The sequence below is a fragment of the Eupeodes corollae genome, chromosome 1 (genome assembly GCF_945859685.1).
Source record: "Eupeodes corollae chromosome 1, idEupCoro1.1, whole genome shotgun sequence".
NCBI lineage: Eukaryota > Metazoa > Arthropoda > Insecta > Diptera > Syrphidae > Eupeodes > Eupeodes corollae.
The window spans coordinates 195,060,425-195,081,177 of NC_079147.1; the positions used below are offsets into that span (position 1 = coordinate 195,060,425).

Below are 20,753 nucleotides of genomic sequence, written 5' to 3' on the forward strand. Positions count from 1 at the left end.
TGTGGTTTAAAAAAAATAAGAGAACTAAGTGTTTTCCACATTATGTTTTATTAATAATTTCGGACAAGTCGCCACCCGGTTGGCTCGAACAAATTTCAGCTGAGAGACCTTATTTTCGAAAATTTTTGGCCGCAATTAGGACCTTTAAGTCAATCATCTCTCGCTTATCTGAGTAAACAATTGACTTCGCATAACCCAACGAATTGCACGATCTTGTAGGCCACGCCACAGGCCCACTACGCCAGATAAGCTGAGTAAGTCTTTTCATTATGAAATAACAAACCAAAGTAAGCATACATAAAGTGGCAGCTGTTAAACATACCAACTCTAAAGAAAGTATCTTCAGATGAAAACCACACGTTTAAAAAAAACACCCGGTGAAATCTTAGAACGTAGGAAATTAATTGACATTTTTTGACAGCCTCTAAACTATAAGATCTAATATTACTTTTTAAAAACCACAAACTAAAACACGTAAAAAAAACATTTAAAACTAAAATGAAATGGTTGGGACTCAAGCCATAATTACCACAATATTTTGGTAATACCTAATATTTTGGCCATAGCTGTATCTACACATGTAGATATACCAGAGGTGTCGTGTGAATGACAATATTCTGTAAACGATAAGGGGTGTCAAATGTATGTACGAACGTTTTTCATTCAGGGAGATGTGTATGATAAATATCCTGGTTCTGTGTCCTGTGCATTAATAAATCACCTCTCTTGCACTTTAGGACTTTGTTTTAATCGGTTTTTGAATGTATTGCATGAGTGTGTTGTGTATATAAATATGTAGAGATGACAAAACAGAAAGAGAAAGAGAGAAAGTCCTTTTTGATGAGGACTTTCTGTTGAAACAGATGACGCAGTGTTGTATAGTTCCCAGGTGGATGATGCGATTGTCAAGGTGTAATGTCATGTTAGCTTTTGTATGAGAGGGTGTGAAAATGAAAATACTCCTGATGATGATATGATGATGAAAATCCCAAAAGGGTTGCAAAGTGAATTTTCAATGATGATGTTGAAATTGATGATAATGATGGAATGAAGGACCTTATATGTACATCAATATGTAGATTCATATACGTGTGGGAATTTTTGGCCGACGGCATTTTCATGAGGTGTTGAGCTTATAAACATAAATCAATTTGTCGTTTGAGATATAAATCTACATACATACATCTTCATTTCTTCTTTTTATTTAAATATTGTAAATACAAAATCAACGGGTGCACTTGAATAGTTTAATTTAAGTTTTGTGCTACTGTAATCCAGGAATCGAAAAATCAAGGAAACCCAGATTCATGTTATGTAAAGCATGTATAAAATTTAACTTTATTTTTGTGAGTTTTTGTTTCTGAGAAAAATGTTTTCATAATTTTTAAAATGTAGAAAAGCCCTTAAATTGTAACAAATTGGATCAGAAGTCATAAAACTTGAAATCATTTAAAAATAGACGAAGTTTTACCTATGAGTGTTTTTTTTAATTTAAGTGTTTTTATATTCTCAAAAGGGATTTCAATTATTAGACAAAAAAGATAACTTGCCTCCTGTGAGGATTGAACTCACGACCCCTGGTTTACAAGACCAGTGCTCTTTTTTTTTTTTTTTTTTTTTAAATTCATTTTTATTGATTCATTCTTAAACCTATCTTAAAGCTAGACAAAAATTCATAAAACTAGCCTAATTATCCATAACTTACAACTAACTTAATGGTCCCATACGGACACTCTAAGCTAAAATATAACACTAATTACTAATGCCTTTCGGCCCTAAGATCTATTTTACTTCATTTAAATTTTATTTATTTTGTATTTATTAGAAAAGTTGAAAAAAAACTAATATCAATATCCTTTTTTATTTATTTTTACTTACAAACTACTTAAAATAAGGTCCTTAAATAAAACTTAAAAACTAACTTAAACTACCTATTCTACCTATAACATACTTAAAACTAGAACAACCACAGCAGCAAATCTAACTATCTAACATTTTTGTTTTTCATATTTCGTTGTCTTTTTTTTTTTTTTTTATTTTTATTTATTTTTTTTTTTTTATTTTTATTTATTATTTTTTTTTTTAATGTTTTTTAATGTTTTTTTGTTTTTTTTTTTAATTTTTTTTTTTTTTTTTTTTTTATTTTTTTTTTTTATTTTTAATTTTTTTTTTCGTGCCACCATGCCTATTCTACTTAAAACTAAACCCTAATACTATTAAACAAGTATGTAAGCCGGCCAAGGCTTAAAACCCCATCCCGACTACCCACTATCAAGTGTCGATTGAAGCCACCAAAACTGGTTCTCCTGCTTCACCCTATCAGTTCGGTCCCGTTCGGACACAGCCCTACTGAACCGAAGGAGCTCTGCTCCGCCTTGTGCCATGACGTCCTGATTGTACAGGAGTCGCCTATCCACGGTTCTTCGTCTGACGTGGTAGATTAACGGAACTGCCAATCTATCCTGTATCAGACCGCATCTATCTAAAAAGAGGAATGCCTCTGGGGGAATGAAGCCGCTCAAGCGTGCACTCTCAAAATACTCGTCGTTCGGATAGAACGCCCCGAAAATTAAATTGTTGGTCGAAGACATAGCTCTTGCAATGTGACCTCGAACGAGTTTTATCACGAAATTGTCAATTCTGTTGATTCGAGCCCCGTTGTACAGGACCTCGTTGGAATAATAATGCACATAAGAAGATTCGGCTGTTCGATATAAGCCGGTACAGCGTCGTAAACACTGCCGCTCGAACACCCGAAACTTCTCCATCTGGGAAGGGGCAACGTTGAACCACACAGGACAACCATACACGATCATTGGCCGTATGAGGGCCATGTAGCAAATAACCTTCACTCTGGGGTCAAGCCGACTGCTAAAAAACAGCCGTTTCGTCAAAGTAAAGGCTCCTCTGGCCCTGGTCAGAGCAGCATTTATATGTCTGTCGAAATATAAATACTGATCTAACCAGATACCGAGGTATTTCACTACACTTTTGCTCGCTAATGGCTGCCCGTGAAGATCAACGATGACCATCTTGCGCCAATTCTTACACGTATCCCCCGTGGCCCTAGCCAACGGAGTCCGGAACAGAATTGTCTCTGACTTCTGGACATTTATTTTCAGTTTCCAGTCGTCGCAATATCGCTGAATCTTGTCGAAATCACGCTGCAAGAGAATTCTAATAACCTCAACCTTTCGGGCCGTTCTGTACGCAATTAGATCGTCGGCGTACGCAATTGCCTTTGTAAGACTACCTATCAGATCGCTGGTGTAAATGTTGAAGAGAATCGGCGAATTCACCGCTCCCTGTTGAAGACCATTTTTAATTGAGAATGTTGTGGTAGAAGTTACATTGCCACTTTTGACAACAAACTTTCTACCGTTAAGCATATCATAAAGTATATACAACAATGGCTTGCTTATGCCAAGCCTGCTCAGTTTTAGGTAAAGACCCTCCAACCATACGGTGTCAAAGGCCTTTTCCAAATCAACCAGAACAGCACCTGTGCATTGTTGTTTTGATTTATTCCATTGGATATCAGAAACGAGTTTAGACGCAGCATGAATTGTGTCATGACCCGCCTTGAACCCGAACTGTTTATCCGGAATTATTTTGTTGTCCGCAGCCCACTTAGTCAGAGCCCTATTAATGATCTTTTCGAAAACTTTGCTGATGCTCGGAAGAAGACTTATCGACCGAAGATTTGACGGGTTGGAGTTGTCCTTTCCCTTTTTCGGGAGAGGATGAACCACAGCGGTCTTCCAATGCACTGGATAATATGCATTATTCAGTGCATTATTGAAGAGCGTGGTGTATATGTCAATTGCTTCCAACGGTAAATGTCTTAGTACAACGTTGGATATACCATCGACACCTGCTGACTTTTTGTTTTTTATTGAATTAAAGATGAGCTGAAGCTCAACCTTCGTCACTAACAAGGGACTTGGTCCCGTTTGCTCGGCGATTATGGCATTTGCCAAGGAATCGTCATTGAACCGCATGAAACCGCGGTTCTCAGATCGCCATTGTGTGATATCATTTCGAAGGTAAAAGTGATTAAGTAGGGCTCTGTTTTCCAGGTCGTGGTTGGGGCGAATGCTAACATTCACCTTGTACACTTGCTGGAAAGCAGCTCCCACCGCCTCCACTTTTTCCTTCGGATCTTCAATTATATAAAAGTCATCGTCAAAGATGGCTTCTTCTGGATCTATTTGCGCTGTCATGAGTACGTCTCTTTTTTCTTCGGTTCTTTGGAGTTTCAGACTCGGAAGGTCATTGTCGTTCTTTTTTCTGAATATTTTGTTGATTTTAGGGAACATACTAGGGTCGCTCGAATTAACTGACCGGATCTTGCGGTCCCAGTACTTGTTAATTGATAGCCTGTAGTTCTCCTTAATCAACAGATTGACATTTTTTATTGACGACTTCAGTGTCCTAACCTCCAGGTCGTGTGGGTCTGTAAGTCGTCTGTGCAAGTTTTTGAGTCTTGTCAGTAAGCCACTTTTGTGCCTACGTAGTGTGTCAATTGTCGCGTTTCTGTAAGCGTCCATTTGGTCCCGTTCAATGTACTTTGGGATTGTCCGTTCCATCGTTCGTTTTATTGTTTCGTCCATCTGTTGTAAGTGTTGGTCGATTTCTGTATTTGTCAGGTTTCTGTTGTTTGGTGGGGCTATGTCACTCGAACGAAGTTCTCTCGCTAGGGCATTGGTGAAACGAGGCCACCGCATCTTACTGTAATTGTAAGAATGCGTTGGAACGTATTCCTCCAACTCCACGCGTTCGTTCGGAATCTGCATTACAGCAGCCAGTCCGCAGTGATCACTGTCGTACTCGACTGTCTGTAAGCAGTTTCGCGGGTGATTACCCACTTTGTCTGTAACTGTCAGTCTGGTGTCGTACAGCAAAAGGTCAAGAAAGGAGCCGGTTCTTGGATACGATGGCCTTTCAGTATCCAGCAGGTCGACGCCATATTCAACGCTGTAAAGATTCATCAAATTAAAAAGATGATTACCTCTGGGATTACTATGTTGATTTCCCCAATCTTCATGTTTTGCGTTCAAATCACCGGCCAAGATGAAATAGTTTTCTTCCAAGCTCAGTTTAAGTTCCCTAAAAAGAATCTCGAGTTCTGAAGCAAAGTAAGTAACCTGCGGAGCTCCAGCCGCATAAGCTGCAATCATATACATCCGCTTCCCTTGAGAGAGAGAGATGCATACAACGCAAACTTCTAGCGTCTTGAGCTTTCGCAATTCATTGTTGTATATGACTTTATAATTAATGCCTTTTCGTATAAAGAGAGCGACACCGCCCCCTTGAGTGGAGTCGGGCCGGTCTCTTCTTACGATATTGTAATTTTTATGAGTCAATTTGTGTTTGTGGTTTAGCTTAGTTTCGCTAGCCATAAACACATCGGGACTGTAGTCTGTCAACAATTGGAACATATTGGCTCTTCGTTCAATCCTAATCAGTGAATTTACATTCACAGCTAGGACTTTAAGGCGCGTCTCCGGCAGCGCGCCCATTATGATCTAAATTGCGCCAGGCCAGGCAACAAAGAGTAGAGATGATCTACCCTTTTGCCTTGCTCCTTTATCTGACTTTGCAGTCCTGTTAGTTGACCTTGAATGCTCAACAACAAGGCTACAATGTCAGGCTGCACCTCTGGTGCCTTAGGCACAGGGGCCTTTGGGGCAACCGTTGGTGGAGCCTGTACAAGACCAGTGCTCTGCCACTGAGCTAAAGAGGCATGTATCTTAAAAATTAATTTATTTTTATTCATGACAAACGCATCCATCCAACCAAGGTTTAAAATTAACAACAACAATATTATAATTGTTTAGTATTTTTGACTTTTTAAAGTAACAAATTGTTAATACAACATGTAAGGTAAATATATAAGAAATATGTTAAATATTTGCTGAATAGATCAAAGTGATACGATGTTTAATTGTTTATATAACAGCTTGTGAATATAAATAAAGTTATAGAAGTATATTTGAGAAACCATTGTTTGGTGAAAAGTAAATAGTTTATTTTGTTTGAATGTTTCGATTTATAAAGCTGGCAAGAAATTAAGTTACTTTAAAATGTATACAATGTTTATACCCACTTTTAAAAGATTGAAAGCATAGTATATCTTTTTTTTAAGAGTTTTAAGAGTTTTTAAGATCTTAAAATAGAAGTTATTGGATTAGAAAAATAGGAGATGTTTTTCGCAAAGATTTAAAAATGCTGTTTTTCAGCTTGTTCAGTTTTAAAAGCGGCATTTTAAAATGACATTTAATATTTCAAATAGGATTTTTCATAAGTGTTTTTTAGATGTATACAATAATACAATAAAGTTAGACCACTTTTTTAAATGGCGGCCATTTTTTCAGCTCTCAAGTAATTTGTTTTTAGTTTGGTTTTGGCATTTGAACAAGAATAGACAGATACTTGAAAAATGCACAAAACTTATGCAAATTTGTTTGGAAAATGATGAGTCTGTTCGAAATACGGAAAAATTGAGTTTTGTTTAGAAATGATATTCACTTTTGGTTTGATAGATACGTCATTGAAACATTGTATTTTAAGTGAAATTTATGTTAAACTTACTATTTACTGTATTTTAAGGGTAAGATTGATAATTGGTCTGTACAAGAAATACAAATCAAGTAAAAATAAATCTGACCGAAAATTTTCAGTCAATGGTCAATGCTATATGATTTTTGTTCATCAACTAAAAACCCATTGTGTGCAAGAACTGCTTCATCAATAAGACGTGCTACACTCTATTTTTGAAAGGAAACTTTTGGTTTCACTTTACGGACCCATGAATTTTCTTAAGAGATCGTTTGATTTAACATCACCACTTGACTATTTTCTATGGGGATTTGTGAAGTCGCTTATCTACGCCAATAAGCTAGAAACAATTGCGCACTTGAAAAAACACATTCACCTCGTTATGCCGATACACGGTCACAAATTTTGGAATAAAGGCATCTTCCAAATAAATTAAATTTCAATTTTATAAAATCAACTTTCTTTTATTTCATTCCTCTTCAAAAAATATCCTTTATAAGGACTGTGTTTATTTCGAAGTATCCTTGGTACACGAAAGAATTGCGTTTACTGCGTAACAAAAGAAATAAGGCATGGAAAACGTATCTCAAAACTCTGTCTCCAGTCAACTTCTCTTTTTATGTTGAACTCTTTAACCAATTTAAATCTCTTTCTAATTTTGTATATGCTTGTTATGTTACCGATATGGCCACCTCTTTGAAAGAGAATCCTAAAAAAATGTTGGAATTTTGTAAACTCAAAGAAAAAATCAGATGGCTTTCCAGTTAACTTCACTTATAAGAACCTTTCGTTAGATAAAACTTTTGATATCTGTAACGCTTTCGCAACGAATTTCCGTGAGTCTTTTGTTAATAGCCCTCAAGAAGTTGATGAAGTATATTTTCATAATCTTGACATTTTTTCGCAAACTAGCTGTAGTCACATACCTATGCTACAAAGTACGGTCGTTGATCTTTTATCTGCGTTGAATGATGACTGCTCAACCGGTCCTGACGGTATTCCCCCGATAGTACTAACAAAGTGTAGTAATGGTTTAGTTGAATCCCTTACATTTTTATTCAAACTTTCTCTAAAAACAGGCAAATTTCCCAGTATGTGGAAGAAGTCATTTCTAACACCAATTTTCAAGAAAGGTAACAAGTCGGATATAAGCAACTACAGGCCTATTGCAAAGCTTTCTTGCATTCCTAAAGTATTTGAACAAGTTGTTTGTGAAAGCGTAGCATATTTTAGTAAAAATACGAAACATGGTTTTGTGAAAAAAGATCAACCGTTACTAATCTCCTCACATTCTCAAACATATGTTCAAACGCTTTAGAACAAGGTTATGAAGTTGACTGTTTATACACTGACTTTTCTAAAGTTTTTGTCCAACTTAGCCACGGAATTATTTTATTTAAACTTAAGGCTCTTGGTTTTCCACCATTTTTCTTAGCTTGGATTAAGTCATGCCCTTAAAACAGATCCTACGAGGTAAACTTTACAAATTGTCATTCTGAACCTTTTGTTGCTCCCCAGGGAAGCCATCTTGGCCCTTTTCTGTTCATCCTGTCTATTAACGATGTATCGTCATGTCTACACTGAAGTGAAGTTCTCATTTTTGCTGACGATATGAAATCATAAAGTCCACCCATGATCGTATTCTTTTACAAACCGACATTGATAGTTTCACATTTTGGTGTGGGAAAAATAGCCTTTTACTCAACCCTTTAAAATGCCAGACTATAACTTTCACTAAAAAACTAATCCGTAACGTTTTTGACTACTGTATATGGCAGCAAAAGTTTCTGTTCCAACTTAGAGTTTACACATCACATTAATGTTATTGTTAATAAGGCAAGTTCTATGCTTGGTTTTATAAAACGCTGGGCAAAGGAGTTCAATGATCCCTATGTTAGCCTTTCTTTGTATAATTCCCTATTACGAAATTCATAGAAAACGTATTGAATCAATTCAACATAATTTTATTCGCTTTGCCCTAAAAGGTCTTCCTTGGGAAGATCCTTATGATCTGCCTCCTTATGAACATCGTATTCTTCTTCTTCAAATGCAATCTCTTCATCAAAGGCGTGTTAATAATGACTTAGTATTTTTTCATCAACTCATTAATGGTGAAATTGATGCGCCTTATTTGCTTTCTTGTGTACATTTGAATTACCGAGGCGGAACCCATCACCTACGTTCTTTTGATTTTATACATATTGACTTCCATAGAACTAACTATGGGAAGAATGAAGCTTTAAGTCGAATAAGCATTTTATATAACTTAAACTGTTAAATAAGGTGGGATTAAAATCATTGTTTAGAACCAGTGCTCCACAATCGTAAACGTTCTCATTTTATTTTTTGTTCTGTAATAATTAAATGCTAATTTTGTTAGCATTGTAAGTTCAATCTCTTTTTAACTCCTTTTAATGTTTGCAATAAGTATATAATCTTGTTGTTTGTAAAAAAAATGTAAACTATTTTTATAAGCTTTTTTGCTGAAGCTCAATTTGTAATGTTAAGCAAGAAATGCATTTGAAACGATAATAGCAATTATTTAAAACTAAAATTTCATATTTAATCGATTGCTTGCGATCTTTTTAATAAATTTAATAACTATAACAACCACAAAATTCATGTTAATTTCAATTTTAGTGATTAAATTCATTCTCAAAATGCAATTATACAAAAAAAGTGGCAAATGTAACTCTAAACTTTAGTGTTTTATGTGGCTTTAAGCTTTTTACGGGAAGTGGATTCACTTTTTATAAAAATTTTAAGCTCTTTTTTAAAATTGAGGGTCTTACATTGATAGCTTTTTTATTTAGAAAATATGATCATTTTTTTTTAGAAATCATTTTAAATTTAATTAAATGTTTAATCTATTAAACAAATATTTGTTTGTTCGTGAATTTTTCTAGTGGTGTAGCCGTGTCGTGTATGCAGTGTGAAGGCTCATTTCATTTATTTCAAAGAAAAATTCTTTAAAAATGTCACGTCCAAATTAAAATGTTTGAGGATTTCGATAGCTGCACAATTTTTAAGTATTCAAAATTATGAAAAATGCATACAAAAACTCGTATAGCAACTTAAATATTTATTCATAAAAAAATATAACCATTATTTATCATAAAAATAAGAAACTAGTTTTAATATTTTTTGTAATTTGCAATTCATTTGCAAGAGCATTTCACAAACGAATTGAAGTTACAAAAAATTCACATTCTGCAAAATACAACATGTATTAATTTCCCATAGGAAGTAATTGTAATCGTTCCGATTTGTCGAATTGAAAATGTCGACATTTCTCGAGTTTAATAAAAGATTTTTAGAGAGATGTCTGTGCGTGAGTGTGTACGTACGTTCGTATGTCCGTACGTTCGGGAAGCTTTTTTCTTCGTCCAAATCACAAAAATCAAAATCAAATCGAATTTGAATGAACTTTGTTTGGATGGTTTTTTAGCATAGCAATTTTTAGAAATCGGTTTTCTACTAAAAATCTCGTAAGCAAAAATATATTTTGAAACCAAACTGTTTCATTGGATGCAAAATACTGTTGTTAATTTTTAGTTGATTTCCTTTATAGCCTTTAAGTCCATGTTTTTTCTTTCAGACTTATTAGTTACCGAGTCAGAAAACCTTTTGAATGCTTAAATTTTGTTCGTAATTATAGTTCAGCATAATTTTTTACCGAGACGAAACTCACTGAATTCATATTGAAAAATTATTTTTTAAATCAGTTTTTGTATCTTTATAAATAAAAATAGCTCAGCAAAAACTCAAAATTTTATAATTTGCACGTACTCGGTATTGCAAATTTTTTTGCCTTTAAGGAAAAAAATGAGGCTTGAATACAATTTGTGCAGGTATAAAGCTAACACTTTAAAAAACACAGGTTATTATTTAATTTTTTTACATAAATACTTGGAACTATAAGTAATAGCATTTGTTACATTTCAAGCGACTAGAACTGCAATCTTTCCACAAAATTATTTATATGCTTCTACAGCATACCAGTGGACCCCCGGCGATGTTGGAAAATGTAGAAATTAGTTAGCTGACAGTGTTGCGAACTTCCAAAAACGCACGTGTTGGTATATATGCCTTCAGTTAAACCGATCTCTTCAAGCACACCGGAAAGATATCTTTTGTACAAAAATAGCCACGGCTGGAGCCTATATCACTAAACATTAAACACCAGTTTAAATTTACCGTCGTTTTACCGTACTAAGTGTTCGAAAAATAATATAACTAACTTCGCTAGACTTCAACTTCAACTCAGATACACATCTGTTTCTCACTAATACCTCTTCAACAAAAACGATTCCCAGCCTGTTCCACTTGAAAAACCCGTCTTGATCCAAAACATATTTTTGAACTTTGTTTATTGAGGCAGCCAAAAACCAAAACTTAATTAAATTTTCAAAAGCAAATCCATGTATTAAATTGTCAAGAATCTTACCCAAATAAATTTAAATAAAACCAATGAATTAATAAATAAAAACTAATCAAATTAACAGCAATAAAAAGTAAAAAAGCTGTATCAATTTGTAATTTCAAGTATCAATACCACTCTTCAGTCATGTATCAAAATTATCTATCAAATTTAACCCACACAAAAAACAAATTTTTTAAAATGTTCTCTGTACGTACGGCTTCAAAATGTTCTTATCAAATTCGTTTAATCCCCAAATAATTGATCTGCCTATCAAAAGTCGAGAATTAGATCTTACAAAAGATTACCTAACCCTGTGTGAACCAAAACACTCCTTGAATTCTTGATGTGTCGACCCAACCTTACCAATCGATTTATAAACATCTCAACTATATACAAAATGTGAAGATGTCATTAATAAAAGAAGAAATACAAAAATTAGCCTTTTTCTATAGAAAGCATATTGAATTTTCTTCAGACTGACAGATCCAACAACACCACCATCAACAACAATATAATAATATACTTTTCGATTTATCCTTTTATTTACTTTTGTGTCGCATCTAATGATCCATAAAATGATGGGATCTAACTTAATCCTACCAAAAACCAATTTAATGAAAGAGGCCACCCCACCACCCATCATCATCATCATCTTCATTCTATAGTTAAAAAAACCCTTCCTATATCATCTAAAACCGCAAGAAGATCGAAACTTTTTCCTTATCTTTCTGTCCAAAAAAAAAACAAGAAGAAAATTGAAAATTCTCCTTTTTGGGCTTCAATCTCCAAAGAGGATGATGATTTTTCACGGAAAAGTCTCTTTCAAAGCCGACAGAAAAAACCGCACATCCCGCAAAACAGGACATCCCACATTGTCCTTATAGAGCTAACCTCATATACTCGGCGTATAGTTCTGAGGAACTGCGGAAGAAAATAAGGACGAAGTGTGGTTGTTTCTTTTGGTTTTTCTGGTCGTGTGAATTTCACATAAGGCATCAGGCGAATCGAAGGAAAGATGAAGAAAGAAGAAGAAGCCTTGTTGTCGACATGACATCCTGCATTGTATATAACATGTAATTCACCACACATTCCATACACAAATATACTTGAAATAAAAATAACATTAACACCCTGGAATGTGGAATCCCAGAAAAGGACACAGTGCCAATAGGATTACAAAATGCCACACCATGTACTAACATCGGAAGCGGAAGCGATATCCTTTCCTATTGTTTTGAGAACGAAAAACCAATGTTGTTTTCAGTTTTTCTCCCCAGAAACCAAAAAAGTAAGAAAGGAACCCCATCATCACACCCTCCAAACAAAAAAGGATATTTTCCTATAAGTATTCTGGAATAAGTCGTTTCCGCAAGGAATCTTCCATAGGATTATTCTGACAGAATATTGTTATCCAGGGAGACAAAGGGGGACAAGTGATGAAAAGGATGCTCGTTTTGATGGTAGATTTGGTTGGTATACACCTCGACCCCATTCATTGAGTTTTCAAAAACAAATTCTTCTCATTTTCTATGCAAATTAGTTTAATATTTCACAGGACCACTTTTTGGTATTGTTCTCCAGGATTTGTTATACTTATACCTTACCCATTTCTATATTCCTTCTTCAGCTTTTGGGGAAGCTGCTGGTACACCAGTATATACTTATGTATATCTGCTTAACCTTTGTGTCTTTATAGGAATGGAATTGTACAAACACCTTTATCGGATTTAATTCTCGCAACAAATTTTATTGTTTTCACAACAAAGTACCAAGGATAACAATTTTAATTTAACTTAATCATGCAAAAATGTTTCAAAAAACCGAAACCGAGGGATTTGTTCTTATTTGACGATGATGATGGGAATTATTTTGGCTTTTTGTCGGTTAACACAGTTCTTTCTTTTTTTGGGGGGAGGGAGGTCCTTGGTGGTTGATGTTTATTTTGTAAATTTAAGTAATTTTTGAATAATTTAGATTTGTATTTATAGGAAAAGTTTCAACTTACCATCTTTGTTCATTGCTGATTGAAAACATTTAGCTAGACGACAAGCTCGACATTGATTTCTATGAGTTTTGTCAACGGGACAGCGGCCTTTTAGATCACCAGTTGCTTTGCAAGTGTATATTCGATTTCGGTGTATGCTGCGTTTAAAGAAACCAGAACAACCTGAAATTTGATTTTAAAAAAATAAGTTTTTGTGTAAGAAATAAAGTTTTTTTTTAAAACTGTTATTTTTATTTTTGAAGCACATAAGCCGACTAAGAATCAACTGCCTGTTTTTGGTATACATCCTTTTATAATTCGTGCATTAGTAAAAGGTGTTTTTTTTGGCAACAAAGTTTAGTTTTCAAAATCAGCCCGTACCACTTTCAAATTTCGTGTAAATATTTTCAGTATTTTATTTATTTTCCAACAAATCCACATAAGTTTTAATTCTTCACCTACCCTACATAAACCTTAAAAGAACTTTGAAGAATTTATGCTAAAACGGTTCTTAACACAAAAACGAGAATCTTTGTTCTTATACATATTGACAAATTAGAATTTGATTGAGTTCTTACTCATTTATTACTGAATTAGGTATCGGTATGAAATGAAACTTTGATTTATTAAACCCTCAACTATGTTTGTCTACAAAATTAGAACTTGGTTTAGAAATGTTTTTACTTCTTTTTAGGACTTGATGTCTATATAATCTACACTAATATTATAAAGAGGAAAGATTTGTATTTTTGTATGTAACGAATAAACTCAAAAAGTACTGGACCGATTTTAATAATTCTTTTTTCGTTCGAATGCTACATTATCACTGAGTAACATAGGCTATATTTAGTACTAGGTTAATATAGAAATCTTTAGAAGTTAATATTAAAACCAACCGAAGGTGTAAAAAAATGAATAGCTATAATATCAAGTTAGAGAAATATATTTAATATATTAAAAAAAGCTAAGACTAATGTTAAAAAAGAAAAACAAGTATATTTTTTTTTAAATTCAATTAACAGTTTTTATAAATCAAAAAAAATGAAAACAAAATTTGTCACCTCGAAAATTGTGTCTCTAAAACAATTTTATGCAACGAGAAATAACGTTTTCAACATCTGGTAAAATTTTGAGAAAAATGAAAAAAAAAGTTGGTAAAAATTTCCTTTCGACTCAGATTTTCAAAAATTAAGAATTTTGTCTTTAAACTTATTTTATTTCATAGAAAATATTGTTTTCGATATTCAGTAGTTTTTTTGTATAAAAATCCAACAGTCCGTTTTTATATAAAAAAAAATAAAATCAATAAGAAATAGTACGCAAATTTTGTTAAAAATTGATGTTCGTTTCATGATATCTCTTGAATTAATTTCATTCATCCAATTTGTAAAAATTTAGGAAATACTTAATTGGTACAAATTTGGCTTCGGCTAAAAATCTATTTAATAAAACTAGATTTTCAAACTAAGCTATTTCCTTATATGAAAAATATTGTTGGTAGTTTTAAATTTTTTAGGAATAATTCAACTAACAACTTTTTTAACCCAACAAGAAAACCTACAAACTTTTGTTTTGATGAAGATAATAAAGAGTTAAATGATCCTGTTTATGTGAAAATGGCTAGATTGCTGAAAAATCTGAAATAATGAAGCTTTTTGGGCAACTGTTGGTGGATGTTTTTCCTTTTATGTTTCCTTATTTCTTCTTTATAATTTTTAATTTAAGAAAGACAAATATTCCTTGTCGTAAGGAACCGATGTAATGCCAGTATTTTAGAAACGATTCAATTGCTTTCGGCCACTATAACCCAAACAATCAATGCACCCAGCGCTTTTTTTACAAAATCTTTTTTAAATGATAAATGAAAAATAATTTTAATTATGAGAAATTCATATCTTTTTGTTTAATTTTGTGTACAAGCGAAGGACCTATCCAAAATGACCGAATGCGTCAGTAGTTTTTACAGAACAAAAATAGTTCTATCATTTTTTTTTTCAATTTTTAAAATTAAAAAAATAATACAATTTTTTCAAATAATACAAATTTAAAAATTGCAAAATTGAAAGAAAAGTTTTAATATTAAAAAAAAATATATACAGTTTCCGAATGAATCGCTGGCTAAAGTCTGGACCTTTCAAAAAAGCACGTGAATGCTCCGCAAAAGCACCCAAAGCTGCCAAAAAATCACCAACTGACGGGTATGTCCAATAAAAACCATAATTTACGTACAATAGCAATCCTCGGTTAATAACTTCTGCTTTTGGAGCATTTAACCGCACAAAATTATTTCAATGATTTTATGTATTTTGTCTGTTCAATTTCGGTTTTCCATATACTTATTTTAGTGCGAAGTAAAATGACGCAAGAGAGACAGCGGCGTTAGAGATTTCTGAAGGTTTTGAGTTTGATAGTTTACCTAGTACTAGTTCCACGGTTCTCAAAGTTACAGAAAAAAAAATCAGTTAAAAGGAAGTACCACGAATCATATTTGAATTTTGGATTTGCTGAGACAAGTGACAACAAACCTCAATTCGTTATTTGAGGCAAAGTGTTGCCGAACGGTGCAATGTTTCCAGCAGAAATGAGACTTCACTTTGCAGGCATTCATCCAGATAGCAAAAGCAAGTATGCTGAACTTACTAAATCTCAACTTAGCTACTTTACTTTAACGAATAAAAGTCACAAAATTTGCGCTGCAAATTGATGAATCAACGGATGTTGCAGGGTTCGCTATTTTAATAGTATTTGTGCGCTACCAATATTTCCCGTCCTTTCAAAAAGATCTGCTCTCTTCTGCAAGCGTGATTGACAATTTTATATTGTAAATGACATGCCATGGGTTAATGCGTGGAAGTATGGACGGACGGTGCCAAGGCCATGAATGGAAAAATGTTCGATGCCGTCGCAAGAATTGAGAAAGTTATTAAAGGATTGCAATGAAAATGCCGGTCTCCCTTAAATAGGTGTTGGACGACAGCGTTAAAATAATTAACTTATTAAATCACGGCCAAAAAATAGAAGACTTTTTAAAGTATTGTGTGATGACATGGTTAGTCAACATACGTCTTTACTTCTTCAAGTAGAAGTAAGGTGGCTTTCTCGGAAAAACACTGACGCGGCTTTCCGAAATAACAGGTGAAGTTCGAACTTCCTCATTGACGACAACTTTTTTTTGGGAGACATGTTATGCAGTGAGCGTTTTCGCGTTGGAAAAACCACTTTCACTGACATCGCTGCAGTTTGAGTGCTTGATTGACCTGGCATCAGATTTGTCGATAAAAATACTTTTTGCATGCTGAAAGACGAGTTCAGTTTACTGTCAGGGAAAGCTAAAATAATTCTTCTGCCGTTTGCAACAACATACATGTGCTAATCAAGGTTCTCTTCATATTGTTTGAGAAGATATTTGCGTGTAGCAAGTGGTGTTCCTATCATATGTTTTTGTCTAACATTGGGCAGAACTGTTCCGTTTTTGGCGAGCTCATCGGCTTTGCAATTTCCCGGAATGTGTCTGTGGCCCGCCACCCAAATGAGGTGAATATTAAACTGTTCCGTCATATCATTCAGAGATGATCGACAATTGTGGACTACTTGAGAGTTTGTGGAGACAGACACGAGAGTTTTAAGAGCGACTTGGCTGTCCGAGAAGATTCGTATGTCTTGCAAGATATAACGTTTTCTTTGAGCCAGGATAGTGCTTCTTTAATCGCCAATACTTCTACCTGGAATACACTATATTGATTGGGAAGTCTATATGATAGCCTGAGATTCAGTTGTTCTGAATAGATACCACTTCCAACTCCATGATCGGTCTTTGAACTTTCTGTATAGAAGTGTACCGCATCGTCTTCCAAGGGGTCTCTCTTCTTCCCAGGAGGATCTTGAAGGGATGGACACATGGAAGCTTTTACCGAATACCATTTTTGGGGTGGTATACTCTAAGCGATCTGGGATAGATTTTAAACTGTCTAGAATAAGAGTATGTCCAGTATTGTTACTGTTCCATTGAGAATTGGCTCTAAGCCTCACACAGTTTTTCCCGCGTTATTAGATCAACTAAATCGCTAGTAGAAGATTGAGACTCTGATGTTAAGTCGTTGAGTATGTTAGAGCTTCCTGGAAAGTTGGTATCTAATAAAAGATTAAGAGATTCTTCACGTGCCTGCTTCTGTCTTTAAAGCACTGGTTATTGTTGGACTTTTTGAGAGAATTTTCCTAAGTCTTGAGGCTTCTGTAGTATTTTCTATTTTACCACAAAAGTTTCTCCAAGAAGACGTCTTACTCTTCCTTAATTCTTTTTTATATTCCTTTAGAGCTTGTTTGTATAGGTCCCAGTCAGAAGGAGATCTAGTGTACTTGAATCTATTGAAGAGTTTGCGACAGCTCTTTCTGAATGGTTCTAGTTCTTTACGCCACCAATGAGGTTTCTTTTTACCCTTTAAAATGGTTACAGGGCATGAAGTTCTCATTGATTCGTCATTAGGTCGCACAAGTTTAGTTTGTTTTCAAAAAAATTCTTTCAATTCATTTAGATTTTACGAAAATTTTATTCACAAATCGGTAAAGCAGCTGTCTGTTAAATTTTAACATTTTTGATCATGAAATACTATTGAGCTTGTGCATGGCTGTTAACAAAACTTAAACTTCTGGAGGAATACAAAATTTCATCCAATGATTAAATAGGAGAAGTGCGTAATCGAGTTTACTTTCTAAGTCTATGGTTAAATTATAAGCTTTATCAAAACAAATTAGATGAAGACTTTTTTTTTATATTAAGGTTGACGGAAATATTTTGATGTTGATAAAATTCGGTCAAAATGTAAACATTTGTGTTTGCACATTTTTTTAATTATTTTCAATTTCAACTTATTTTCAAGGAGTTGTCAATAAGTTGGCCTACATTGTGTAACGGAATTCTTGTTAAAAGTGGTGGGTAAGAAAATCTCACTGTTCAATATATTACCAAAAAAAGAGGCTGGGATGCGACCCACACTGATAACTTCCCATCACATCTGTCGATTTGTCTTGTTTAAAAGTTTATAGGTTTCCGTGTTGGGTTTAAAAAATGGTAATTGAATTATTCTTAAAGATTTTTAAATTACCAACAATATTCTTCATATAAAGAAATAGTTTAGTTTGAAAATTGAGTTTTGTTAAATTGATTTTTAGTCGAACATTTTGTTTTCCTATTTTAGTAGCATTTTTTAAATTTTTACAAATTGGACGAATGAAATTAATTTGAGAGATATCAAAAACCGAACATCAATTTTTACCAATTTGTGTACTACTTTTTGTAGATCTTATTTTTTTTATGAAATAAAAACTGACTGTTGGATTTTTATGAAAAAAACTAGTGAATATCGAAAACAACATTTTCTGTGAAATATAAAAAGTTTGAGGACAATATTTTTAATTTCTGAAAAGCTATTTGATTTCGAAAGTAAATTTTTACCAAGTTTTAGTATTGTTTTTATTTTTGGTAAAAAAAACTGTCAATTTTTCAATTTTTCTCAAAATTTTACTGAATGTTGAAAATTATACTTTTTAAAAGAAAAAAGTAGTTAAAAGCTAATATCTCAAAGTTATGAAAAGATATTTAGTCGAAAATGAATTTTTACCAACTTTATTAATTTCTTTGTATAGCTTTTTATTTTTTGTAAAAAAAACTGTCAATTAGATTTTTTTTCAACATTTTAGCGAATGTTGAAAACAATATTTCTTATAAGTTAAAATTAGCTGAAAGCCATAATCTCAAATTTTTGAAAAGATATTTAGTCGAAATTCAATTTTTACCAACTTTTATTGATTTTTTTTGTTTAGATTTTTATTTTTTGTTAAAAAAAAACTGTCCATTCGATTTTTCTTAAAATTTTAACGAATGTTGAAAACAATATTTCTTATAAGTTAAAATTAGCTGAAAGCCATAATCTCAAATTTTTGAAAAGATATTTAGTCGAAATTCAATTTTTACCAACTTTTATTGATTTTTTTTGTTTAGATTTTTATTTTTTGTTAAAAAAAAACTGTCCATTCGATTTTTCTTAAAATTTTAACGAATGTTGAAAACAATATTTCTTATAAGTTAAAATTAGCTGGAAGCCATAATCTCAAATTTTTGAAAAGATGTTAAGTCGAAATTCAATTTTTACCAACTTTTATTGATTTTTTTGTTTAGATTTTTAGTTTTTGTAAGAAAATCTGTCAATTCGATTTTTCTCAAAACCTTACCAGATTTTAAAAAAAATGATTTTTCGTTGCTAAAAATTGTTTTAGAGATAAAATTATTTTGTATTCGTAAAATTTTCGGGGTGACAAATTTTATTTTTTCAGTTTTTTTGATTTAAAAAAAAAACATTAACTGCATTTTTTTCAAAAAATATACCTACTTGTTTGGTGTCATATTACAATATATAATATACAATTTAATTCAAGTCTCTAGCGTTTTTGGTTCGTAAGATATTTAGAGTTAACAAAAATGTCACCTGTTTTTTAACCTGCTATGGTAAAAAAAACCGCCCACGCAATTTTTTTGAGAGCCTTTTCTGCATCTTTCTGCCTTATTATCTGTATAACAACATTAATTTGGAGTAGATATCTCTTCTGGTTCTTGAGCTATGGAGAACGAAAAAACGTCGCGAACGTACAGACGTACGTACACACGCACGCATAGATATCTTTCTAAAAAATCTTTTACTTCGACTGTAGGGACCTCGAAGCGTCGGGAGATGCCCAAATTTTTAATTTAAAAAATCGGACTCATTACAATAACTTCCTATGGGAAGTTAATATCTTTTAAGGTTTACAATTGATTTTAAAATGTTGTATATATAACTTACCATCACAGCTGTATATTCCATAGTGTTTTCCTGAGCTTCTATCACCACAAACTTTACATGGAATGTCCAGAAGCCGATCTCCTATAAAAACAATATAAACAAATATTAAATTTACTTAAAACAAATAATTCAACCAAAAATAATAATAAAATAAAACTTAAAATAAAAGAAGGATATTAATCCTTTAATTCTTCCAAGTAAAAGAAAGGCACTCTGCGGCGTCATCGTAGAATCATCGGTAGGACTTCATGCGGCATAAGAACTTTTCTTTTTTGCCTTAAAACATAAAAACATTCTTCTTTTTTTTCTCCCTTGGTAAAACAAGGAAAAGAACTTCCTTACACATCATCCTTTTTTCAACTCCTTGACTACCCCCCACACCTTCCTAAGAAATGAAAAAAAAATGTTGTTCACTTTTAATTGAATACGAAGAAGAGTTAAGTGGATGCGGTGGTTTTTGGCGCAAAGCAACTAAATTAAAGATTTTCCTACGACCCCTTGCCCCATAACTCTCTTCTGAAATTTATAATACAGATACTGAAAATGACGCCAGTTCCCGTTGCCACCGAGCGCCGCCGCCGGTTCCGAAGGACAAGAAAATCCTTTTAAATGCCAAAAAAGAGATTTCTTGCACTTTTTTGTACTTCTTTCTTTAATTTCGCTGTGTTCATCATCAGTGTTGTCTTCTGGGTATGGATTTCTTCTTCACGTTGCGCTTATAAATGTTTGCGTGAATCCTTTTTCTTTTTTCTTCTTCCTTGTTCTTGTTTAATTGCCACCTAGTGGTGATTTTCTCAGTGAATATAAAATAAAAAAAAAACTTAAGGGTATTCTCTTAACTAGTTATTCGAGAAAAAAGGATTTGTTTTGTCAGACTAACAGAAAAAAAGAAGAGCGAACCGAAATGAATTAGCTTTTATTTATCCTGGACAAGGATATTCAACACCTC

At 33.2% G+C, this 20,753-nt stretch overlaps 1 protein-coding gene across 1 annotated transcript in view; it reads right to left on the minus strand.

Annotated features, from left to right (window-relative positions):
* The window catches only part of LOC129947899 (protein dissatisfaction), a 63,695-nt gene that overhangs the window by 22,375 nt on the left and 20,567 nt on the right, over positions 1–20,753 (minus strand). The window contains exons 2-3 of the mRNA XM_056058657.1: positions 19,805–19,892; positions 12,990–13,151 (exon numbers count right to left, since the gene is read on the minus strand). Of these exons, the coding sequence (XP_055914632.1) occupies positions 12,990–13,151; positions 19,805–19,892 (250 nt within the window). The remainder of the gene's footprint in view (positions 1–12,989; positions 13,152–19,804; positions 19,893–20,753) is intronic.